The sequence below is a fragment of the Schistocerca piceifrons genome, chromosome 3 (genome assembly GCF_021461385.2).
Source record: "Schistocerca piceifrons isolate TAMUIC-IGC-003096 chromosome 3, iqSchPice1.1, whole genome shotgun sequence".
NCBI lineage: Eukaryota > Metazoa > Arthropoda > Insecta > Orthoptera > Acrididae > Schistocerca > Schistocerca piceifrons.
In genome coordinates, this window is record NC_060140.1 from 279,866,406 (window position 1) to 279,890,115 (window position 23,710).

At 43.4% G+C, this 23,710-nt stretch overlaps 1 protein-coding gene across 1 annotated transcript in view; it reads left to right on the forward strand.

Annotated features, from left to right (window-relative positions):
* The window catches only part of LOC124789894 (sodium- and chloride-dependent GABA transporter 1-like), a 124,273-nt gene that overhangs the window by 33,372 nt on the left and 67,191 nt on the right, over positions 1 to 23,710 (forward strand). Inside the window, exons 3-5 of the mRNA XM_047257414.1 lie at positions 9,269 to 9,397; positions 9,583 to 9,685; positions 14,599 to 14,731. Coding sequence (XP_047113370.1) covers positions 9,269 to 9,397; positions 9,583 to 9,685; positions 14,599 to 14,731 — 365 coding nt within the window. The remainder of the gene's footprint in view (positions 1 to 9,268; positions 9,398 to 9,582; positions 9,686 to 14,598; positions 14,732 to 23,710) is intronic.

Genomic DNA, 23,710 nt, shown 5'->3' on the forward strand with positions numbered 1-23,710 from the left:
TGATTTTGTGAATTTTTTTCTACAGAACATTTGCAAAATACTAGGAAGTCAAATGCAGTCGTCTTAGAATCAGTCGTCACATATTGGGTACTGTTTAAAATTTGTCAGATAGTTCATTTACGAAATTTAATGTTAACTCACCATAATGGTGAATCACGCTAACGCGCTACTCTTATAACTATAATAAGCGCTGTATTCCGTAACTGTAGCCGCGCGGGGTAGCCGTGGGGTCTTGGGCGCGTTGTCACGGTTCGCGGGGCTGGCCCCGTCTGAGGTTCGAGTGACCTCAGCAGTTTGGTCCCATAGTACCTTACCACGAACAAACAAACAGTAATTGTAAATTTAGGGTGTCCAGAAGTAATGGTCAAAATTCAGGGATATGACCGGAACTATTATTCAGAGCAAGAAAGTATTTTAAATATGAGCTATAAAATGCTTACCTGAAGAGCTACGATCACTTCTTAATCTTCGATACGGTGAAGTAAGTCTTTCTCATATTTTAGGAGGAGGTGGTATGGAGCAAAACAAGAAAATTTCTAGTAAACACGGTCTATAAAATGCACATCTTAACACCTATAAGTACTTGTGGAGTAGAAGAGACGTATTCCACAGTAGCGATGATGACCATGTGCCTATAGCTCTTAGGATATGAATATAGAGTCCATATTTACTAGACTTATTTTTGTTTTGTCCCACAGTACCACCTGTCGAAATTTAGAAAGCATATGGTAGAAGTGAAAGAGATTTGTTTCACAGTAACGATGATGAAGAAGTACTCATAGCTCTTAAGGTATGCATTTTAGAGCCCATGTTTAGTGCACTTTTTTGATTCGAATGTGGTTCCTGTCATATCCTTGAATATTGACCATTCCTGCTGCGACACTTAGTATGTTGAAGAAGGACGTAGATAGATTCGTCAAAGTATCGTATGTGATACAGAAACAGGAGTCAGAGAATGCAGCGAAGATTCCAATGGACGAAGTAGCCTAGAAGAGACTTTAGGTAGTGTTGTGCACGCTTTCAGCAATTGCGTAAGTGACCTCTGTTACTGTAAACGAATCTGGGATGTCTTAGATGTAAGCCAACTTTTTTTTCGGGGTAAAAACACTTAAGAGTGAAAGAAACTGCTATACCTGCCTAATATCTTGTAGGACCCCCACGAGCACGCAGAACTACAGCAACACGACGTGGCAAGGACTCGACCAATGTCTGAAGTAGTGCTGGAGGAAACTGACACCATGAATCCTGCAGGGCTGTCCATAAATCCATAAGAGTACGAGGAGGTGGAGATCTCTTCTGAACAGCACGTTGCAAGGCATCCCAGATATGCTCATGTCTGGAGAATTTGGTGAACAGCAGAAGTATTTAAACTCAGAAGAGTGTTCCTGGAACCACTCTGTAGCGATTCTGGACGTGTGGGATGCCGCGTTGTCCTGTTGGAATTGCCCAAGTCCGTCGGAATGCACAATGGACATGAATGGATGCAGGTGATCAGACAGGATGCTTACGTATGTGTCATCTATCAGAGTCGTATCTAGACGTATCAGGGGTCCCATATCACACCAACTGCACACGCCCCACACCCCCACACCATTACAGAGCCTCCACCATCTTGAACAGCCCCTGCTGACATGCAGGGTCCATGGATTTATGAGGTTGTCTCCATACCTATACACGTCCATCCGCTCGATACAATTTGAAACGAGTCTCGTTCGACCAGGCAACATGTTTCCAGTCATCAACAGTCCAATGTCGGTGATGGGCTCAGACGAGGCGTAAAACTTTGTGTCATGCAGTCATCAAGGGTACACTAGTCGGCCTTCGGCTCCAAAAGCCCATGTCGATGATGTTTCGTTGAATGGTTCCCACGCTGATACTTGTTGATGGCCCAGCACTGAAATCTGCAGTAACTTGAAGAAGAGCTGCACTTGTGTCACGTTGAACGATTCTCTTCAGTCGTCGTGGTTCTGTTCTTGCAGGATCTTTTACCGGCCGCTGCGATGTCGGATTCCTGATATTCACTGTACACTCTTGAAATGGTCGTAGGGGAAATTGCTCACTTCATCGCTACGTCGGAGATGCTGTGTCCCATCGCTCGTCCGGCGACCATAACACCACGTCCAGATTCACTGAAATCTTGATAACCTGCCATTGTAGCAGCAGTAACCGATCTAACAATTGCACCATACACTTGTTGTCTTATATAGGCATTGCCGACCTGCAGCGCCGTATTCTGCCTGTTTACATATCTCTGTATTTGAATATGCAACCTGTACCAGCTTCTTTGGCGCTTCAGTGCAAAACCCTTAATCGGGCAGGTAGGTTAGAAAACTTGAAAAGGGAAATGGATAGGTTAAAATTAGATATAGTGGGAATTAGTGAAGTTCGGTGGCAGGAGGAACAAGACTTTTGGTCAGGTGAATACAGGGTTATAAATACAAAATCAAATAATGAATAAAAAATAGAAGTGCGGGTAAGCTACTACGAACAGCATAGTGAACGCATTGTTGTGGCCAAGATAGACACGAAGCCCACGTCTACTACAGTACTACAAGTTTATATGCCAACTAGCTCTGCAGATGATGAAGAAATTGATGAAATGTATGATGCGATCAAAGAAATTATTCAGATAGTGAAGGGAGACGAAAATTTAATAGTCATGGGTGACTGGAATTCGAGAGTAGGAGAAGGGAGAGAAGGAAACATAGGAGGAGAATATGGATTGTGGGAAAGAAATGAAAGAGGAAGCTGTCTGGTAGAATTTTGCACAGAGCATAACTTAATCATAGCTAACACTTGGTTCAAGAATCATGAAAGAAGGTTGTATACCTGGAAGAATCCTGGAGATACTAGAACGTATCAGATAGATTATATAATGTTAAGACAGAGATTTAGGAAACAGGTTTTAAATTGTAAGACATTTCCAGGGGCAAATGTGGACTCTGACCACAATCTATCGGTTATGAACTGTAGATTAAAACTGCAAAAAGGTGGGAATTTAAGGAGATGGGACCTGGATAAACTGAAAGAACCAGAGGTTGTACAGAGTTTCAGTGAGAGCATAAGGGAACAATTGTCACAAATGGGGGAAAGAAATACAGTAGAAGAAGAAAGGATAGCTCTGAGGGATGAAGTAGTGAAGGCAGCAGAGGATCAAGTAGGTAAAAAGATGAGGGCTAGTAGAAATCCTTGAGTAACAGAAGGAATATTGAATTTGATTGATGAAAGGAGAAAATATAAAAATGAGGTAAATGAAGCAGGCAAAAAGGAATACAAATGTCTCAAAAATGAGATCGACAGGAAGTGCAAAATGGCTAAGCAGGGATGGCTAGAGGACAAATGTAAGGATATAGAGGCTTATCTCAGTAGGGGTAAGATAGATACTGCCTAAAGGAAAATTAAAGAGACCGTTGGAGAAAAGAGAACCACTCATATGAATATCAAGAGCTCAGATGGAAACCCAGTTCTAAGCAAAGAACGGAAAGCAGAAAGGTGGAAGGAGTACATAGAGGGTCTATACAAGGGCGACGTACTTGAGGACAATACACTGGAAATGGAAGAGAATGTAGATGAAGACGAAATGTGAGATACAATACTGTGTGAAGAGTTTGACAGAGCACAGAAAGACCTGAGTCGAATCAAGGCCCCGGCAGTACACAACATTCCATTAGAACTACTGACGGCATTGGGAGAGCCAGTCCTGACAAAACTCTACCATCTGGTGAGCAAGATCTATGAGACAGTCGAAATACCCTCAGACTTCAAGAGGAATATAATTATTCCAATCCCAAAGAAAGCAGGTGTTTTGTCAGATGTGAAAATTACCGAACAATCAGTATAGTAAGTCACAGCTGTAAAATACTAACGCGAATTCTTTACAGACGAATGGAAAAAATAGTAGAAGCCAACCTTGGGGAAGATCAGTTTGGATTCCTAGAAATATTGGAACACGTGAGGCAATACTGACCTTATGACTTATCTTAGAAGAAAGATTAAGGAAAGGCAAACCTACGTTTCTAGCATTTGTAGATTTAGAGAAAGCTTATGACAATGTTGACTGAAATACTAGCTTTCAAATTCTAAAGGTGGCAGGGGTAAAATACAGGGACCGAAAGGCTATTTACAATCTGTACAGAAGCCAGATGGCAGTTATAACAGTCGAAGGACATGAAAGGGAAGCAGCAGTTGGGAAGGGAGTGAGACAGGGTTGTAGCCTCTCCCCGATGTTATTCAATCTGTATATTGAGCAAGCAGTAAAGGAAACAAAAGAAAAATTCGGAGTAGGTATTAAAATGCATGGAGAAGAAATAAAAACTTTGAGGTTCGCCGATGACATTGCAATTCTGTTAGAGACAGCAAAGGACTTGGAAGAGCAGTTGAATGGAATGGACAGTGTCTTGAAGAGAGGATATAAGTTGAACATCAACAAAAGCAAAACGAGGATAATGGAATGTAGTCGAATTAAGTCGGGTGATGCTGAGGGAATTAGATTAGGAAATGAGACACTTAAAGTAGTAAAGGAGTTTTGCTATTTGGGGAGCAAAATAACTGATGATGGTCGAAGTAGAGAGGATATAAAATGTAGACTGGCAATGGCAAGAAAAGCGTTTCTGAAGAAGAGAAATTTGTTAACATCGAGTATAGATTTAAGTGTCAGGAAGTCGTTTCTGAAAGTATTTGTATGGAGTGTAGCCATGTATGGAAGTGAAACATGGACGATAAATAGTTTGGACAAGAAGAGAATAGAAGCTTTCGAAATGTGGTGCTACAGAAGAATGCTGAAGATTAGATGGGTAGATCACATAACTAATGAGGAGGTATTGAATAGAATTGGGGAGAAGAGGAGTTTGTGGCACAACTTGACAAGAAGGGACCGGTTGGTAGGATATGTTTTGAGGCATCAAGGGATCACAAATTTAGCATTAGAGGGCAGTGTGGAGGGTAAAAATCATAGAGGGAGACCAAGAGATGAATACACTAAGCAGATTCAGAAGGACGTAGGTTGCAGTAAGTACTGGGTGATGAAGAAGCTTGCACAGGGTAGAGTAGCATGGAGAGCTGCATCAAACCAGTATTGGGACTGAAGACCACAACAACACAACAAAAACAACAATTTTCACAACTCATGGACTAGTCTGAAATTGATCGAAATCGATAGTAAAATATAAGATAATTAGTACAGCTGAGTTTTGTATAATACTTTGTAACCTCCCCCTCACTAATTTTCTCTGCGTGCAAAGGGTGTTCAGAAGCGATATGAAAAGCTTGTAATGGTGTTGAAGGGTAGGTCGTGCTGAAAATAACTATCAAGAAACAAATTTGCTCCTTCATTTGGCTTCATAAAACTGAACAAGAGAGCGGTAGTGGACATGGGACGATAGTAAGGATCGAACCCGAGCCAAAGGCTGAGCAGTCTCGTGCTCTATCATCTACGTTATGAGAACAACTGACACTAACTGTATCAGGACGGGCTGCGTGAATCCGCGCACGCAATGTCCTGATTGGCTAACTTAAAGTGATAATTAACTGGGAAACGGCACAATGTATCGAAATATTTTCAACAATTATCTCTCAGCACAACCTACCCTGCAACACCCTTACAAGCTCTTCAGATTTTCTTACAACCCTTTATATTGAGCTTGATCTCTTGAGCCTAATCGTAGCAAGAAAATGTTAAGGCAGTCATCCCCGAAGTGAATAACTGACTAGTGGGAAAAATATACAACAAGTTACTTTTAAAAATAACTTCCTATACTCTTTACTTACTTGAACTTTGACTAACATATGTAAAACAGTGCAATCACACACGATAAAGGCGAAATAAAAAAAGTTCTACGAAATTGCGAATAACGCACAGCAAAATCAGTGAATTAATTAGTAATATTAAACGGTTAGCAGTACAACTGGACAATACCTGCTCGTTAGCTAACCGATAACTGGAACAGTAATAACTACGTATTTGTTTACGTAAAAGTGTGCCAATACAACGTTCATACACACACGATAAACAACGCAACAGTACAGTCCAAACTAACAGTAAGAAAATTTGAGTTTATATTTTAAAGTGTTAAAGAAAATCGAAAGTAATAATTTGAAATAATAAGTATAAGACCTTACTGAAATTGTACCGATGAAAACTCTCTATTATAGCAAGCATTGCGTTGCGTCAAAAATTAACTTACTGAAGCGTCGTTACTGATGAATGTCAATCACGTTTTTAACAAGAAAACAAAACTGGGAGTGTTACACCTTTTAATGACGTCTCTTTTTTATAAAACGACACACGGTATAGGAGGAAAGGCACAGGGGCCTAGTCAATATAACAATGACATATGTGAAAAGTTAGATCAGGAAGTGTGCGTTCTAACTTATAACCAACATTATTTGAAAGTTCACTGAAAGTCACTGAACATCTCTAATTCGAACGAAAATGAATAGTATTACAGGTCGCCGGAGATTTGAGACGATGATGTCGAATCTTTTGTATACCCATTTTCTGACTGGAAGTTTGAGGGCCTTCGGCCGTTCACTTACGTAATGAAATGGAACACCCACACCGGTCCTTACGATGTTATTTATTATATGGCTACCAGTTTCGGAACTTTAGTACACCATCTCAGGCCTTAACTGACGCTGAGGGGGTTAACTCCAATCGTACACACGGTTCCACCAGTGCCCAACATCTATGAACTAGTTTTCGCAGACTACCTGTAACGAATATGTTGTGTCTCCAACCATCAACAACCAACTTGTTAGTTGATGGTTGGAGACACAACATACTTGTTACAGGTAGTGTGCGGATATTGGCTACTAATGGTATCGTGTATACGATTGGAGTTAACCCTTGCAGCAGGCCTGAACATGATGTAATGAAGCACCGAAACTGGTAGGCATATAATAAACAAGATCGTAAGGACGGCTGTAGCTGTTCCATTTTGTTACTTACGATGATGTCGAAGTCCTCAACAAAGCTGCTTTTACTCCATTTATCACTTTGACTAGCATTGAGCAATTATGGGGCAGGATCTTGATGTGCCTAGAGCCTTCTACGTCTGCTTAAACTAGCCACGCACTTTGTGCTCCGTAATTAGTTATTTGGTCTCACATGCACTTCTCTGACGTCACACAGCAATGCCCAGAAATGGTACTGGCATTTCACTTTTATTGTGACGAGACGAAGCTACGAGTACTTTTGTCTGGCCATAACTATGAATTCTTTGCTTGCTCTAGGAGAAGACTCATCAAACTAGAACATGTGAAACATTAGTTCACTTTATTACATTAATGAATAAAAGCTTTACCTAAGTTTGACACACTTCTTTGCCACAGGAGTACTGGATAATTTACATATGTCATGGAATAGAAAGGCATCACTCAATCCACTAATTAACAGACTGTTTTCTGGAGGTACAATGTTCAATATTTTAACTAATCGTTGGTCCTAGATAATGATGATTGCTGTAGCTGAGATCTCGAACTGGACTGAACTTTGCATGTCTGACACTATGTTAACCTCAGTGTAAGGGCGCTGCTACGCTGAGAGGGAGGGCGTGTCTTGTGGAGTGCCTCTCATTGGTTGTTGTAGGCCGCTGCGAGCCCTCGATAATGTCTGTGGTATCGATTCGCATTGTCGACTTTGGTGTGGAACCGCGATCTCTCGATTATACCACAAATTTACTCTTTGACAAGTGATAAAAAATTTACCTATCATTCCATATCGGCATTAACCTAGTGTAATCCATGGTATGCATTATGTGACTTCGTAAGCTTTCCCGGCGGAATAAATCTTGAAAGTCTTCTTGAGTTTACTGCCAGATCCTGAAATCAATGTCATTCAATATTTCGGCTATCCAGCTGTCCACCATCTTCAGGGGAACGTTGCTACTGCTGCTGAGTCCCGCTGAAAACTGATGCCAAGGAAGGCTGCAAATCGTCGTCTTACATAGGCCTCCGTCATGGATGTGTGTGATGTCCTTAGGTTAGTTAGGTTTAAGTAGTTCTAAGTCTAGGGGACTGGTGACCTCAGATGTTAAGCCCCATAGTGCTCAGAGCCATTTTTTTAGGCCTCCGTGCCGTACACGACGTTTGGCGGACTGTTGGATACTCGAAATACTTAGTCATGTCCCGCGTCCGGCCATCCTGATTTAGGTTTTCCGTGACTTCCCTAAATCGCTCCAGGCAAATGCCAGGATGGTTCCTTTGAAAGGGCACGGCCGACTTCTTTCCCCGTCCTTCCCTAATCTGATGAGACCGATGACCTCGATGTCTGGTCTCTTCCCCCAAACGTTGCCAGGGTGGCCCAGCGGTTCTACAGTTTGGAACCAAGCGACTGCTAATCCTGCCTCGGGCATGGATGTGTGTGATGTTCTTAGGTTAGTTAGGTTTAAGTAGTTTTAAGTTCCAGGGGACTGATGACCTCAGAAGTTAAGTCCCATAGTGCTCAGAGCCATTTGAACCATTTTCTTCCGCCAAACAACCCAACCTAACTTAATCACGCTGGTCTCCTGATCCGTCAGAAAATACAAGGAGACTTTCAAGACATAGTGTACATTTCATTACAAAGGTAATTTACATTGTTTTAACAACATCTGCATTAACTGCAAAAAAAAACATTTCCAGGCACAGGTAACATTTCAAAATCCACAGAACAAAAAATCAGTTAATATAGCATATAGATTTTTGCAGATATAATCGTGGATGACATGGCGTATAGCACTGGAAAGCTGAGAAATCCATCTATTAAGTGGTGTATAACACACGCGATTTCTTGCGAAACACTGAGTTATAAACAATCGTTTTCAGGTTTTTTTAGGTTTATCCCCACAGTCCTATCAAGAAAACATCCTCCATAAATCGTGTAGTGTGCAAAGCAAGGAAGAAGAGAAGTGATACACGCTATGAATGTGAGAAACGTCTATTGGCCTTGCTCATGCCTGTTTTCTTATCAGGTACATCACACCAAGAAAAACATCTATACCAGTATTCTTGTCACTCCTGATCACTTCAATAAATTGTAAAGATAGATTTATCAAGAAATTATATAATTTTGAGAAAAGTCTGTAAGACTTAAATAGTAAATATAGGCTCGACAATGAGCAAAAATATTAATAAGCCAATGGGTTGGTAGAAATTGTCAGATCGGTTGGTAGTTTGCCGATATAGCTCTATTCAAGAGCCTATTTGCTTCTTTTTTAATTAAACAATACCTTTTGTCCAAGATCTCGAGGCACTCATTTCTCAGACTGCGCTGCAATACGGCGTGTTGCAGGCGTGGGCTACGCGACCATGACGATCGTGTTCTTCCTGGACGTGTACTACTGCATCATCATCGCGTGGACGCTGTTCTACCTGATCGCGACGTTCGTGCAGCTGCCCAGCCTGCCGTGGGAGGACTGCGGTGAGTGCCGCCCCCGCCGCCCCCGCGGCCGCCGCCACCCCCGCCGCCGCCCCCGCCGCCGCCGCCGGCGCGCGCTTTGCCGCTTCTTCCTGTGACACAGGCGTAGCAGGGGCGAACCGCAAGAGCTGGGAGGAGGCGCCCATCAAGGAGCTGCAGTCTAGCCTCTGTTTTCTCTCTGCTTGCAGACAACTGGTGGAATACGCGCGACTGCATTACGCCCGGCACGAACGCCACACTAGTGCACAACAGAACCAACCACACCGCCACCCCGGTGGAAGAGTTCTGGGAGTAAGGCGCACCTCATGCTTCACACTATATGTCTATGTAGTTGCCGCCCGAGCTAGCCACTATCTCTTTCAGACAGAGAGTCTCGCGAGTAGAGAGAGTCAGTACCGCGCGATCGCTCTTTCGGAGCAACAGTCGCGAGAGATGCACATCCTGGGTGAGTACGAAAGGTGACATACTCATTTCAGACGGCCTTCCTACAGATGCAGGGTTCTCCGTAGTCCTTCTGGTTTGCAACCCACCGCCAGTACCCGGCACCTGCCCGAGCGACATTTTCGTCGGCTGGGCCATTTGTGAGCGCATACCCACTGTGAGGCGTAGGGCTCAGTGAAGTGGAACGAGTAAACTCGCCTCCCCGTAAAAGTGAGTTCACGGGTCTGTAATATTCAGGTAATTTTGCACTTCGCTGGATGAAATCTCACTAATCCATGCAGTAAGTGGTTTTCATTTTTTCGTGCCAGTGCAACGTGTTTTTGAAATTACTTTTACGCTCCTTTCGGAAGAATTCTTTGTAGCACGTAATTTGAGAGCTGCAGTGTTACCAGACTGCATCGATCCAAAGCGAGGGTGACATATTTCCAAACTGTACACGCGGACAATTTTAATTTTTGAAATTAGACTTAAATTCCTTATCACAACGTCACGTTAATATTTTCGAGAAGCTTTTCAAAAGGGAAGCACCAAAACTGAAAATCACACAACAGTTAAATACCATCTTATCTTATCGATTGTACAGGGCAAACCAATAAAGTCTATACAATTTTAATTCTGTTGTAAATGGATTATGTTTCTCTGTTCGTTTCTGTCTGTACTGGCATAGCGTTTAAGTCACTTGAGTTCCAAATCAAGGTAAATTATTTACAGCATTGCTTACAAAATATTTCAAATTAACATTTTCTTGCAAATCAGAAATTCAAGCTTCGGACTGCGAGACATGTTCAGTACGAATAAAAATGATACGGTTTTAGCAACATAGGTTGTCTAGAGTAGTATAGTAATATGAATTTTATGAGGCACATGTATTCATACTGGCACAAACCATTGGCTTAAAATATCTTCTGCAGAGAAATTAATAAGAAATCATCAGTTTAGAACTAAGACAAATTTGTAGCTGATGGTATGTTACTAGACTAATGCTTTGCTTAAGAAGTATGTTATAGCGTACGCCAACACTTATGAGACACTAGTAATCAGAACCGACCTACACGCCGCCATTGTGTGGATTAAACTGTTTTCTGCTCTCTGTCCCCCGAAAGCGTCATTTGTGAAGTGAATCTTGATACAGTTGTTCCAGCGAGATGTCACTGATGGACTCTAATACTGCAGCTGTGTATATCGAATAGCGAGGAAAACCTCCCTCTAACAGCTGGCAGCAGCTAAATGCCCACGAACGCCAGGTGCGGCAGAAGTATACAAAGTAGAAACAGAAAAAGCTGACAAGAATGTATTTCCTAACATTGGCTTGAAGCTAAGGATTTCGACTTAACCTATTTTATTGAAGACAAAATTATTATTGATGTGCCAGAAGATGTCCTTACAACAAAAGCTAATTGGAGGCCATACACAGCAACGTTCGCTAAACAGTCCGTAGTGAGACACTTTCAGCAACCCCTTGGTTCATCTGTGCCATCAGTTGCTCAACAGTTGCACATCTATTCGGTCGAACACATATGCGTCCCTATCATCTATGGACCGTGCTTCATCACAGTTGTCTCGGCGCCGGTTTTGGATAGCGTCATTTTGCCATGCACCGTATACTTTAACCACGGTAACACGCGAACAGTTTACAAATTAGCCGTTTCGGAAATGGCTTGAAAGCCAATGACCATGCCATTTTGGATGCCAGATCAACCGCTCCGTTTCCGCAGTACGACAACGGCTACACTGTTTTCTGCATTCCTCGACACGCTTTGTATATCCTCCACTGTTAGTCCTGCCACTACTGTTTGTGAAGGACTAAGCCACATTCACTTCGAACATAGATGGTGGTGCTATTAACGTGACTGGACCGTGTACTAGTGAAATAACAACTCTTGTGTGTCTCTGCAAAGTAGTTACGTAAACGAATTAAATGCATGTTACGAAAAAATTGCAGGCATCTGCATGGGTGACATTATTTTGAGTGTACTCGCAGCACCAAGCCTTGAGAATCCATGGAGCACTTGACATCCCACATGGTTTCTTTTGGAATGAATACATGTGCCTCTTGGTGGTTTAATATACGTAGCTTAATGTTTGTACTTAATTCTGTGACATTAAATGGAGGTACAAATTTATCATCCTCAACACTGCTTGTAATAGCCTTTCGTGCAAAAGCTGTTGGAGTTGTTTGGAAAGCCGACAAGGTGAGATTCGCATGTTGTCAACAGAGTAAGTATGTATAGGGACTTTCTCATATTACTGATATGAGTAACTATCAGCACTTTTGTTTCGATATCTAAGATATTGGTGTCGATACCAAGTAGTCGATGATTTCATAGTATCGTAAGAGAGTATCTGTATCGGAAGTATCGCTTTGGGTCCTGTAGATCGAGTAGGTCTGGTACCCAGCCATCAAGTGGCCGTCCACGCTTACGGCAGCCAATGGTGTGCATCTGCTAGTTGGCCGTCTGGGATCAGTGCAGTAATATGGAGTGACGTGGAGACGTCTCAAAATGGAGCTATCGTGTTTGGACGTGTCCATGTCCAAACCGTGAATGAAGTTGCCCGATTTGTTGGTGTATCAACGTGTCTACAAGGAATAGTGTACCACTCACAGCCGTGTAGCACGGCGTAGGAACAGTAGTTGTAAGTAGATCCTAACCGACAAGGACCTGAGACGAGTGTCACGCCACATCAATGAAAATCGATTTAAAACCCGACAAGAACTGTTACTGTAAGTGAACGCAGTTCCACCTCAACCAGATTCCGAGCGAGCATTTTGAAGGGAACCTAGTACAATGGGCATTTGTAGTCCGGTGCCTCGCAAAGGGCCATTGTTCACAGCCGCACATAAAGCTGCAAGCTTTCAATAGGACGAACAACGCAGGAACTGTCAGCGGCTGAGTGAAGGCGTGCAGTGTGTTCTGTTGAGTCCCGATTTTGCCTCTTTTCAAACGATGCGAGGCGTTGAATGAAGCGACGGCCCACTAGTTGCTTTACCCACAGTGTATGGAAGGTGTCGCTCAGGTCGGAGTTTTATGTTTTAGGTACGATTTTCGTACCGTGACTTGGGCCCGCTCATTCAGGTTACCGTTAACATGAGTCACGATGTTTATTTCAACATTCTCAGTTGAAACGTCCCCTTAGAAAAATTACTGTGCTGATAAACCCCTTACGTTATTTGATTTTCAAACAGCTGAGCAAAACTGAACGTACTCAGACATTTCTCTCTTTACTTATTCTGATCATCACTAAACTGACACACAATATTTTTAGCGCAACGCAATCTGACTTTCAATAATCCCTACAAAAGAATGGCCCTGATTAACAATAACCTATACCTTTCATGAATCACTTACCTCACAAAAATCTTCATTACTCGAACTACTGCAATACAGCGAGCGCCAATACTGCCAGCTAAATAAAAGATTCTAACTAGTGAAGTCACTAACTACTGATAGGCATAGTTAGCAAATGAAAGATTTTGATAAAGAACAAACAATGTATTTACCTTAATAGTGTTCAAAAGTCATAATATATATATCAGTTCATGACATGCAGTCTTACAAATTTACTCTCTCTGATGGACACACGTCCAGATCATCCGCTCTCAAAACTCCGCCATCTGACTCCGCACTGCTGACGGCTGACATCCAACTGCGCAACGCTGCGCGCTGTTAACAGCCAACTGCCCAACACTACAATAGCAAATTCCAACAATACAAACCAGCCACAGACTGCACACAGCACAGCCAGTGATTTTCATACAGAGCGCTAGGTGACGTTACCAACATAAAAACCTAAACAGCCTACTTACACAGTATCCAAGTGTTGCTCTTTCTTCTACACTTTCACGATGAGTGGGTTGTGGATACTCTCATCTTTTAAGATGTTGGCGACCATGTTGTCAGGGCCGTACGATACGTTTCTGGCTTTGCGGAACACTTAGGCATCCAATACGTACGCCAATTGTTCCGTTAAATCATCCAGTCGCAATCCCATAGAATGTGTCGAACTGTTTGGAACAGCGGGTGAAACCTAGCAATTTGGGAGCCCTACGGGATCTAGTCATTAATGAGCGGCTTCAACTGAATATGGCATATCTGAAGGCACTTCTGAATACTCCTCTCTGCCAAGCTGAGGGCATTATCAAAACAAGAGGCGGTGTTACACGATATTAGTGTTAAGTCTGCTCCATCTATTGGCCCTGTCGGGCTATTCAGTACCGACTGGCCGCCGGGTCGTTCTCCGTCAATGACGTCACTAGGATGCAGTATGGAGTGGCGTGGGGTTGACGTCATTAGGATGCAGTATGGAGGGACGTGGGGTCAGCACACTATTTTCCTGACCGTTGCCAGCTACTCAGATTTCTGTCGTTGTAACTCCTCAGCTGGCATTACGAGCCTGAGTGCACCATGGTCCAATCCTCCCACCAAGGAAAATCCCTGGCAGTACCAAGAATCGAACCCGGAACCTCCACACGGCTGTCAGACACGCTGATGTCTTAGTTACAGAGGTGGACGTTATATCAACTTTTTTGCACTCTGTGCTTAAGTCTGTGCCTTAGAAAAAGTTTAAAAGTGCGAGCAAACAGTACCTTGCGATACTGTCGGTACTGACAACTTTTTCCGATACAGTAGAATTGTCGAGACAATGTTAGGTATTGGCACTGATACCAGCTATGGTATCGGATGTAGCTAAGTGTGTAGGAGTGGTGTGGAGTGTGGGGTGAGGGGTTGGGGCGCAGCGTGCGGTGAAGGGGTCGCGTGTTGCAGCCGGCGCGTGCTGCAGGTGAGCGCGGGCATCGACGACCTGGGCGGTCCTCAGTGGGAGCTGGCCGGCTGCCTGCTGCTCGCCTGGGTCCTCGTCTACCTCATCATCTGGCGCGGCCTCCACCAGAGCGGCAAGGTCAGCCCCACCACCAGCCTAACCTACCCTACAGTACACACGTGCTCGTCTACTCTTTACACACAGTGTCTACATTCACTAAGTGTACATCCATATCAATCTAATGTTGATGTATGACAATTAAACAAGCCGCCATGAATATAGAGTAGCTGATCAAAAGCGGGTGGACAGCCCTACATAATGCGGAATTGACGAATAGGTGTCACGAGAATGTGAAAGGAGGCAAGAATTTTTTGCGTTGTCAGTAGAGAAGAAGAGAAATTTGATAACATCAAGTATAGATTTAAGTGTCAGCAAGTCGTTTCTGAAAGTATTTGTATGGAGTGTAGCCATGTATGGAAGTGAAACATGGACGATAAATAGTTTAGACAAGAAGAGAATAGAAGCTTTCGAAATGTGGTGCTACAGAAAAATGCTGAAGATTAGATGGGTAGATCACATAACTAATGAGGAGGTATTGAATAGAATTGGGGAGAAGAGGAGTTTGTGGCGCAACTTGACAAGAACAAGGGTCCGGTTGGTAGGACATGTTTTGAGGCATCAAGGGATCACCAATTTAGTACTGGAGGGCAGCGTGGAGGGTAAAAATCGTAGAGGGAGACCAAGAGATGAATACACTAAGCAGATTCAGTAGGATGTAGGTTGCAGTGAGCACTGGGAGATGAAGAAGCTTGCACAGGATAGAGTAGCATGGAGACCTGTATCAAACCAGTCTCAGGACTGAAGACCACAACAACAACAGTGGAGAAGCATTAACAACAGAATGGGCCAGTCAAGAGAGCTAAAACAAAAAAAACAAAAAATGGTTCAAACGGTTCTGAGCACTATGGGACTTAACATCTGAGGTCATCAGTCCCCTAGAACTTAGAACTACTTAAACCTAACCAACCTAAGGACATCACACACATCCATGCCCGAGGCAGGATTCGAACCTCCGACCGTAGCAGTCGCGCGGTTCCGGACTGAATCGCCTAGAACCGCACGGCCACCGCGACCGGCCAAGAGAGCTCAATGACTTCGAATAGAGACCAGTTATTGAATGTCATCTGAGCAACAAATCAATCAAAGACATTTAAATTACTTTAAAATCACCCAAATCGATAGTTGCTGTTATGATTATGAAGTGGAAAGGCGAAGGAAGAGCTGAATCTGAATCAAGATCTTGTACTCTCTTCCTTTATTCGTGTCAGAGGAACACTAAAATGAACACATATACAATACATACAAAGAAAACTATACAATATTCACCCAGAATTGGGCAACTTTGATAGCATTGGGTGCTTCAGATGTTAAGTCCTTCATGCTACAGCTGGTTGGGCATGAGTTACATTTGAAGAGATGCCAGGTTGTCTGCAATTCACCACATTCGCACAGTGTTGTGTTGGCATTTGGCAGTTGGAAGTTCCATTTAAGGAGATTGTCCCTCGATCCTGCGACTTCAGTCCATAGTCTGTTCAAGGACTTCCAGATGATCCACTTCTCTGTGTGTCCAGGTGGCAGGGATTCTTGTGGTGTCATCCAGTTTTACAGGTGTTGGCATCTTTCTTTCCACTTGGTGAGTCGGGTAGCCGCAGCTTATCCTTCTAAGAACTGTGAAGTTGGCAAATTTGATAGCATTGGGTGCTTCAGATGTTAAGTCCTTCATGCTACAGCTGGTTGGGCATGAGTTACATTTGAAGACATTCCGGATTGTCTGCAATTCACCACATTCGCAAGTGTTGTGTTGGCATTTGGCAGTTGGAAGTTCCATTTAAGGAGATTGTCCCTCGATCTTGCGACTTCGGTCCATAGTCTGTTCAAGGACTTCCAGATGATCCACTTTTCTGTGTGTCCAGGTGGCAGGGATTCTTGTGGTGTCATCCAGTTTTACAGGTGTTGGCATCTTTCTTTCCACTTGGTGAGCCGGGTAGCTGCAGCTGATCCTTCAAAGAGCTGTGAAGATGGCAAATTTGATAGCATTGGGTGCTTCAGATGTTAAGTCCTTCATACTACAGCTGGTTGGGCATGAGTTACATTTGAAGAGATGCCAGGTTGTCTGCAATTTACCACATTCGCACAGTGTTGTGTTGGCATTTGGAAGTTCCATTTAAGAAGATTGTCCCTCGATCTTGCGACTTCGGTCCGTAGTCTGTTCAAGGACTTCCAGATGGCCCACTTCTTTGTGTGTCCAGGTGGCAGGGATTCTTGTGGTGTCATCCAGTTTTACAGGTGTTGGCATCTTTCTTTCCACTTGGTGAGTCGGGTAGCCGCAGCTGATCCTTCTAAGGGCTGTGAAGTTGTTAGGAAACTCTTCCAGGACTTCAGTCTTGGCTTGGCAGGTTGATGTCCAAAGAGTGGATGTGAAGTCACTGTATTTGATTTATGCCTCTCGATGTTAGCGGCAACCTCTCTTCTGATGTCACATGGAGCAATCACAGCGAGACGTTGAACTTTGTCCATGGGGGTCGGCCTTAGGCAGCCTGTAACAATCCTACAGCTGTCATTTAAGGCTACATCAACCTGCTTTGCATGTACTGAATTGTACCACACTGGGCTAGCATACTCTTCTGCAGAACAGCATAAGGCAAGAGCTGTTGTTCTTATTGTTTGTGGATGTGTACCGCAGTTCGATCCCGCCAGTTTCCGAAGAAGGCAGTTTCTGGAGGATACTTTCTGCTTCAGCTTCAGACAGTGTTCCTTGTAGGTCAGTGTACGGTCGAGAGTGACACCCAAATACCTGGGGTGGGAACAATATTCTAGTGCAACTCCATTCCAGAATATTTCAAGTTTCCTGTCTGCTTGTTTATAGTTCAGATGGAATGAACACACTTGCGTTTTCTTAGGATTGGGTGCGAGTAGAATCTTTTCATAGTAAGTACCAAGCTGTTGTAGACATCTTCAAACCGATTGCCCTGGGCAGCAAGAGCAAGGTCATCAGCATATATGAAACTTTTGCATCCTTGAGGCTGTGGTTGATCGTTAGTGTACACAGTAAATAAAATAGGTGACAGTACACTTCCTTCGGGGAGACCGTTCTTTTGGGTTCTCCATCGGCTGTGTTTTCCTTGGAAGTCCACGAAAAAACGACGATTCTGTAGGAGTGTTGTAATTATCCTCGTCAGCGCGTAGTCGTTAGTCAGGTTGTGGATTTTGTGCAGTAACAGTCTGTGGTTTACGGTGTCAACAAAAGCTACACCTGTTATCTTTCTCTGCTCAAAGCCATCTTCTATGAACTGAGAAAGATAAAGGATTTGTGAGATGCAATTCTTGCCTGGTCTAAAGCCAGCTTGCTGCGAAATAAGAAGTGGATCAACTACCGCAGTTAAACACTGAAGAATCATTCTCTCTGGGATCTTATAGAGACGGCAAAGGAGAGATATTGGCCTGCAGTTCTTCGGATCCGTTGGTGACTTTCCAGGTTTCAGTATCGCAATCATGCGTGCCTTGCGCCATAATTTCGGGATCTTGAAAAAAGCCTGATAGTGGTTATACAGGTTTAAGAGCCAGTCTTTGGCTGCAGTGCCAAAATGTTTAATTTGCTCTGCACAAATGTCATCTAATCCTGCTGCCTTGCCATTTTTGCATTTGTGAATGGCTTTTTTCTAATTCACCTATGTTGAATGGTCTAGTCAGGTTATTATTCTGAAATTGTTCCTTAAAATCTAATTTGAAGTCCGATTTTTGGATAGGAGATCTTGGTTTAGCATTCTCAAGAATCTGTGTAACAATTTCATTTGGAGTGATGTTAACGTTATTGGCATGTTTGGTTGGATCGTTATTTAGTTTTCTTAGCAGTTTCCAGGCCTTCTTGCTGCTAATTGAAAGATCTGTTTCCTCCATAAGTTTAATCCATCTTTCTCTTTTGTTTTCTGCTATGGAAGACATTACTCCTTGACCAGCCAAGATGGTTTGCTCATTGAATGGATCTTGTGCAAACAGCATCAGGTATTCTCTTGTACTGACGTATAGTGACCGTTGAGCATTAAGGAGGGTGTTTGTAAAAGTTGCATGAGATCAGTGGAAGTTATCACTCGTGAGCATGACTAGAATAGTAACGTGCTTATTGAGCTAAAAAGAAAGGGGTGCCATGGTCGAATAGGTCCTCATAAGCACACATTTGTGTAGTCATTCATAAGTGACACTTGAGGCGATGTAAAGAACGTCGCCACTGACAATGATTGACTGGGAGCTAATGATCAATCTCACTGAAAACCATTGCAATCCGATGGAAGGATTTGGGATTGGTGAACGCCTGGAGAACGTTACCTGCCAAGATGTGTAGTACCAGCAGTGAAGTATGGATCAGGTAGTGTTCCAGTATGGGAGTGGTTTTTGTAGCCGCCCGGGATTAGCCGAGCGGTCTCAGGTGCTGCAGTCATGGACTGTGCGGCTGGTTCCGGCGGAGGATCGAGTCCTCCCCCGGGAATGAGTGTGTGTGTTTGTCATTAGGATAATTTAGGTTAAGTAGTGTGTAAGCTTAGAGGCTGATGACCTTAGCAGTTAAATCACATAAGATTTCACACACATTTGCACATTTTTGGTTTCTGTAGGTAGGGTGTGACCCTCGCCGCTCTTAAGGAAACACTAAATGCGGAGGGATATGAGCATACTTTACAGCGCTGTGTACGGTGGAGGAACCGTTCGGAGACGATGATTCTTTGTATCAGCTCGGCAATACGCACTGAAGAAAAAAAAAAGGTTGTGTGAAATCTTATAGGACTTAACTCCTAAGGTCATCAGTCCCTAAGCTTACACACTACTTAACCTAAATTATCCTAAGGACAAACACACACACCCATGCCCGAGGGAGGACTCGAACCTCCGCCGGGACCAGCAGCACAGTCCATAATACGCATTGCAGTAAAGCAGCATCTTGAGGCAATGGTTTGTGAACAACAACATTCGTAAGGTGGACTGGCCTATCCAGAGTCTCGTCCTGAACCCAACGGAAAGCTTTTGGGATGAATTACAACCCGACTTCGGTCCAGACTTCAGCGTCCAACATCACTAACTTCTCTGGTATAGGCGCTTGAGAAACCATGAGCTACCATTCCTCCGTAGACATTCAGTCATCTCACCGAAAGTGTCCCCAGCGCAGTTCAAGCCGTCATAAAAGCGAAGGTGGACGCACTCCACGTTAACGTTCACTTATAAGTGTCCAGATGATTTTGACCAGTTAGTGTATAAAGTGGGCCATTAAAATTGCACCATCAAGAAGGATAGCAAAAGCAAAATTTTACTTATTGTGTGTGTGCAGTATAGTAGGATGAGTACACTATTAAATTTGAAGGTTCTTTGGAGATATGTTGTGCCAAATTTAGAACACACTGGCAACAATAATTGCTTTAAACCGGCCAGGCATGAAATCGAACTGCACTTGGATGACACGTACGGATACGTCATTACATGCCGCTTCAAGTCTAAACCTCAGTTCATCAATCATAGTGGTGGCCAGTGGTGACTTGCCACTTTCTCTATGACCTGTGATGAGATGTTTTCAGTAGGTGAGAACTCTGAAGAACATTCTGGCCAGGGCAACAGCCAAACATCCTCTGCATCGAGGTACGTGAGGACTTGTGGTCTTGTGAGATCTTGTTGAAAGCTGTGTTACAGAAATCTCGACAAAAGGGTTTAGCTATGGATCTTACCACTTCAGAAATGTAACGTCTGCTGTTCAGATTACCCGCTATGTGAAGAAAGACGATCGCGTTGTGCATCTACTAGGATCACTCCAACTGGCGGGCCCTTATAATGATGACAAATGCAATTTGGCAACGTTTGCTCTCCTCAGACTTCCACACACACTTATATCCATTGTGAAGCTGTATGCAGAACTGGAGCTCGTCTGGAAAGACGCCTTGGTACAACTCCTATATCACGTGTTGTAATTGCGCCCACTACAGTCAGTGCGCATCTCGCTGCTGACATGAAGAGAAACTGCAATAATATTCGCAGTGCCTACAGTCTATGGTGTTCCGGACGTCACCTCACTGTCTGTGTGGATACTTGTCTTGCTCTAACAACCATTTCATTTCCTGAGTCAATGTACGCGACGTAGCTGTACAATGTTTCATGGTTGAGCGAAAAATATAGCTTTCCTCTTGGGCGCTAGTTGCATGGCGCCACTGAGAGTCCGCACGTCGTTGCGTGTGACCGTCCTGAACCCACTGACTGCTTATTTGCGAGACATTCATGGGACGCCAACCAATGCAAACAGTAGTATCGCGAAAAATAAACTGGAGTCTTGATATTCCACAATCCAGCAACTGTCGAGTCTCCTTCTTACATGAGACGCTGGCCTCGCGGGGTAGCCGCGCGGCCTAGGGGGCGCCCTGTCACGGTCCGTGTGGCTCCCCCCGTCGGAGGTTCGAGTCCTCCCACGGGCATGGGTGTGTGTTGTTCATAGCGTAAGTTAGTTTGAATTAGATTAAGTAGTGTGTAAGCTTACGGACCGATGACCTTAGCAGTTTGGTCCAATAAGACCTTACCACAAATTTCCAATTTCCACGAGACGCTGTACGATCTTCTCACAAATAGCCATCATTTGAATGCGATTTTTAATTGAGAAACCTACTGCGTAAACTTTTCTTCCACACAAGTGTAATTGCGTTACCCCAAACTACTTTATGCGGTTGGACTGAAATGCTAATCATTTGCTTATACAAGCATCTAGTATACTATATGCCAATTTGACGTTTGCTGGATACTGCTTTCGCTGTGTTACAGTGTTTATGGCCCAAAGTGTATTACTTAATCTGTACCTAATGGATACATTATAGTCTATTACCTAAAGATATTGTAACATCATTTAGAGGAATTTAATAAAGTTGTAACATTCTATTACCATCTTCATTGAATGCTAGAAAAGTGTTATATTTTTTCCACTTACCATGACAGGTTATTACGTAAGCTCCTTTTCAGCTATTATGCTCTGTATGTCATAGGTAGCAGGAAGAAAATACAGGGAACAAAACTTTACATACGACTTATAAGAAACCAGATTGGAGTTATAAGAGTCGAAACACATGAAAGGGAAGCGGTAGTCGAGAAGGGAGTGAGACGAGAAATTTGAAAAACTGTTCAAAGTTAAGTAGAAAAAAGGAAACCTTTGTAGTTTGGCGGTGACAGTATAATTATTTCAGAAACAGCAAAGGACTTGAAAGAACAGTTGAAAGGAATGGGTAATGTCTTTAAAAGATGTTACAAGATGTACGTCCACGTAAGTAGAACACGGGCAATGGACAGTAGTGAAATTCGATCGGGAGATGCAGAAAGGAGCACATTAGAAAATCACATACTAAAAATATTCGACGAGTTTTGCTATTACGGCATGAAAATAACCGATGATCTACACCTAAAGGTACCCTGTACCACTACTAGTCTTTTCCTTTCCTGATCCACACGCAAATAAATCGAGAGAAAAACGACCGCCTATACGCCTCCGCATGAGCCTTAATGTTCCGTATTTTATCTTCGCGGTCCTTATTGGCAATATATGTTGACGGCAGTAGAATCATTCGGCAGTCAGCTTCAAATGCGGCTCTCTAAATTTTCGCCGTAGTGTTCCTCGAAAAGAGCATCGCCTAGCCTCCAGGAATTCCTATTTAAGTTCCCTAATCATCTCCGTAAAACTTACGTGTTGTTCGAACCTACGGGTAACAAATCTAACAGCACGTTTCTGAATTGCTTCGATGTCTTTCTTCAATCCGACCTAAATGCGGTCATTTACAAGTGAACCACTTTTTTTAAAAATTCTCCCAATAACCCTGAGTCAACCATTCGCCTTCCCTACCACAGTTCTCACACGCTCGTTCCATTTCATATCGCTTTGCAACGTTACTCCCAGACATTTAAACGACGTGACTGTATCAAGCAGGACACTGCTAATGCTGCATCCGAAAATTACAGGTTTGTTTTTCATACTAATCCACATTAACTGACATTATCCCACATTTAGAGCTAATTGCCGTTCATCACACCAACTACCACCTAGAAACTCTGTCAAAGTCGTCTTGTATCTCCATACAGACCTTCAAATTCGCCACATTATCGTGTACCACAGCATCATCAGCAAACAACCGCAGACTGCTGCCCACCCCGTCCGCCAAATCATTTATGTATATAGAGAACAACAGTGGATCTCTCACACTTCCCTGGGGCGTTCCTGACGATACCTTTGTTTCTGATGAACTCTCACGTCGAGGACAACATACTGGGTTCTATTACTTAAGAAGTCTTAGAGCCACTCACATATCTATGAACTTATTCCAGATGCTCGTACTTTCGATAACAGGCCTGCAATGGCGAAGTAGAGAGGATATAAAATGTAGACTAGCAATGGTTAGAAAAGCGTTTCTGATGAAGAGAAATATGTTAACATCGAACATGGATTTAAATGATAGGAAGTCTTTCCTGAAGGCATTTGTTTGGCGTGTAGCCTTGTACGGAAGTGAAACGTAGACGATAAACTGTTAAGACAAGAAGAGAGACAAGTTTTCGAAGTGTGGTTGGTTGGTTGGTTTTGAGGAAGGAGACCAGACAGCGAGGTCATCGGTCTCATCGGGTTAGGGAAGGACGGGGAAGGAAGTCGGCCGTGCCCTTTGAAAGGAACCATCCCGGCATTTGCCTGGAGCGAGTTAGGGAAATCACGGAAAACCTAAATCAGGATGGCCGGACGCGGGATTGAACCGTCGTCCTCCCGAATGCGAGTCCCGAAGTGTGGTGCTCTAGAAGAATGCTGAAGAGTATCTGGACGGATCGAATAATTAATGAAGAGGTAGTGAATCAAACTGGGGGAAAAAGAAATTTGTGGCACAATTTGACTAAATTGGAGGGTTGATAGGATACAGCCAGAGGCGTCAAGGAATCGTCAGACTGCAAATGGATAATGGAAGGAAGTGTATGTGTGTCTGTGTGCAATGGAGAGGGGGAGGGGAGCAATTTTAGGGAGAGGTGAAGGCTTGACTACTATAAAATGTTCAAATGTGTGTGCATTCTTAT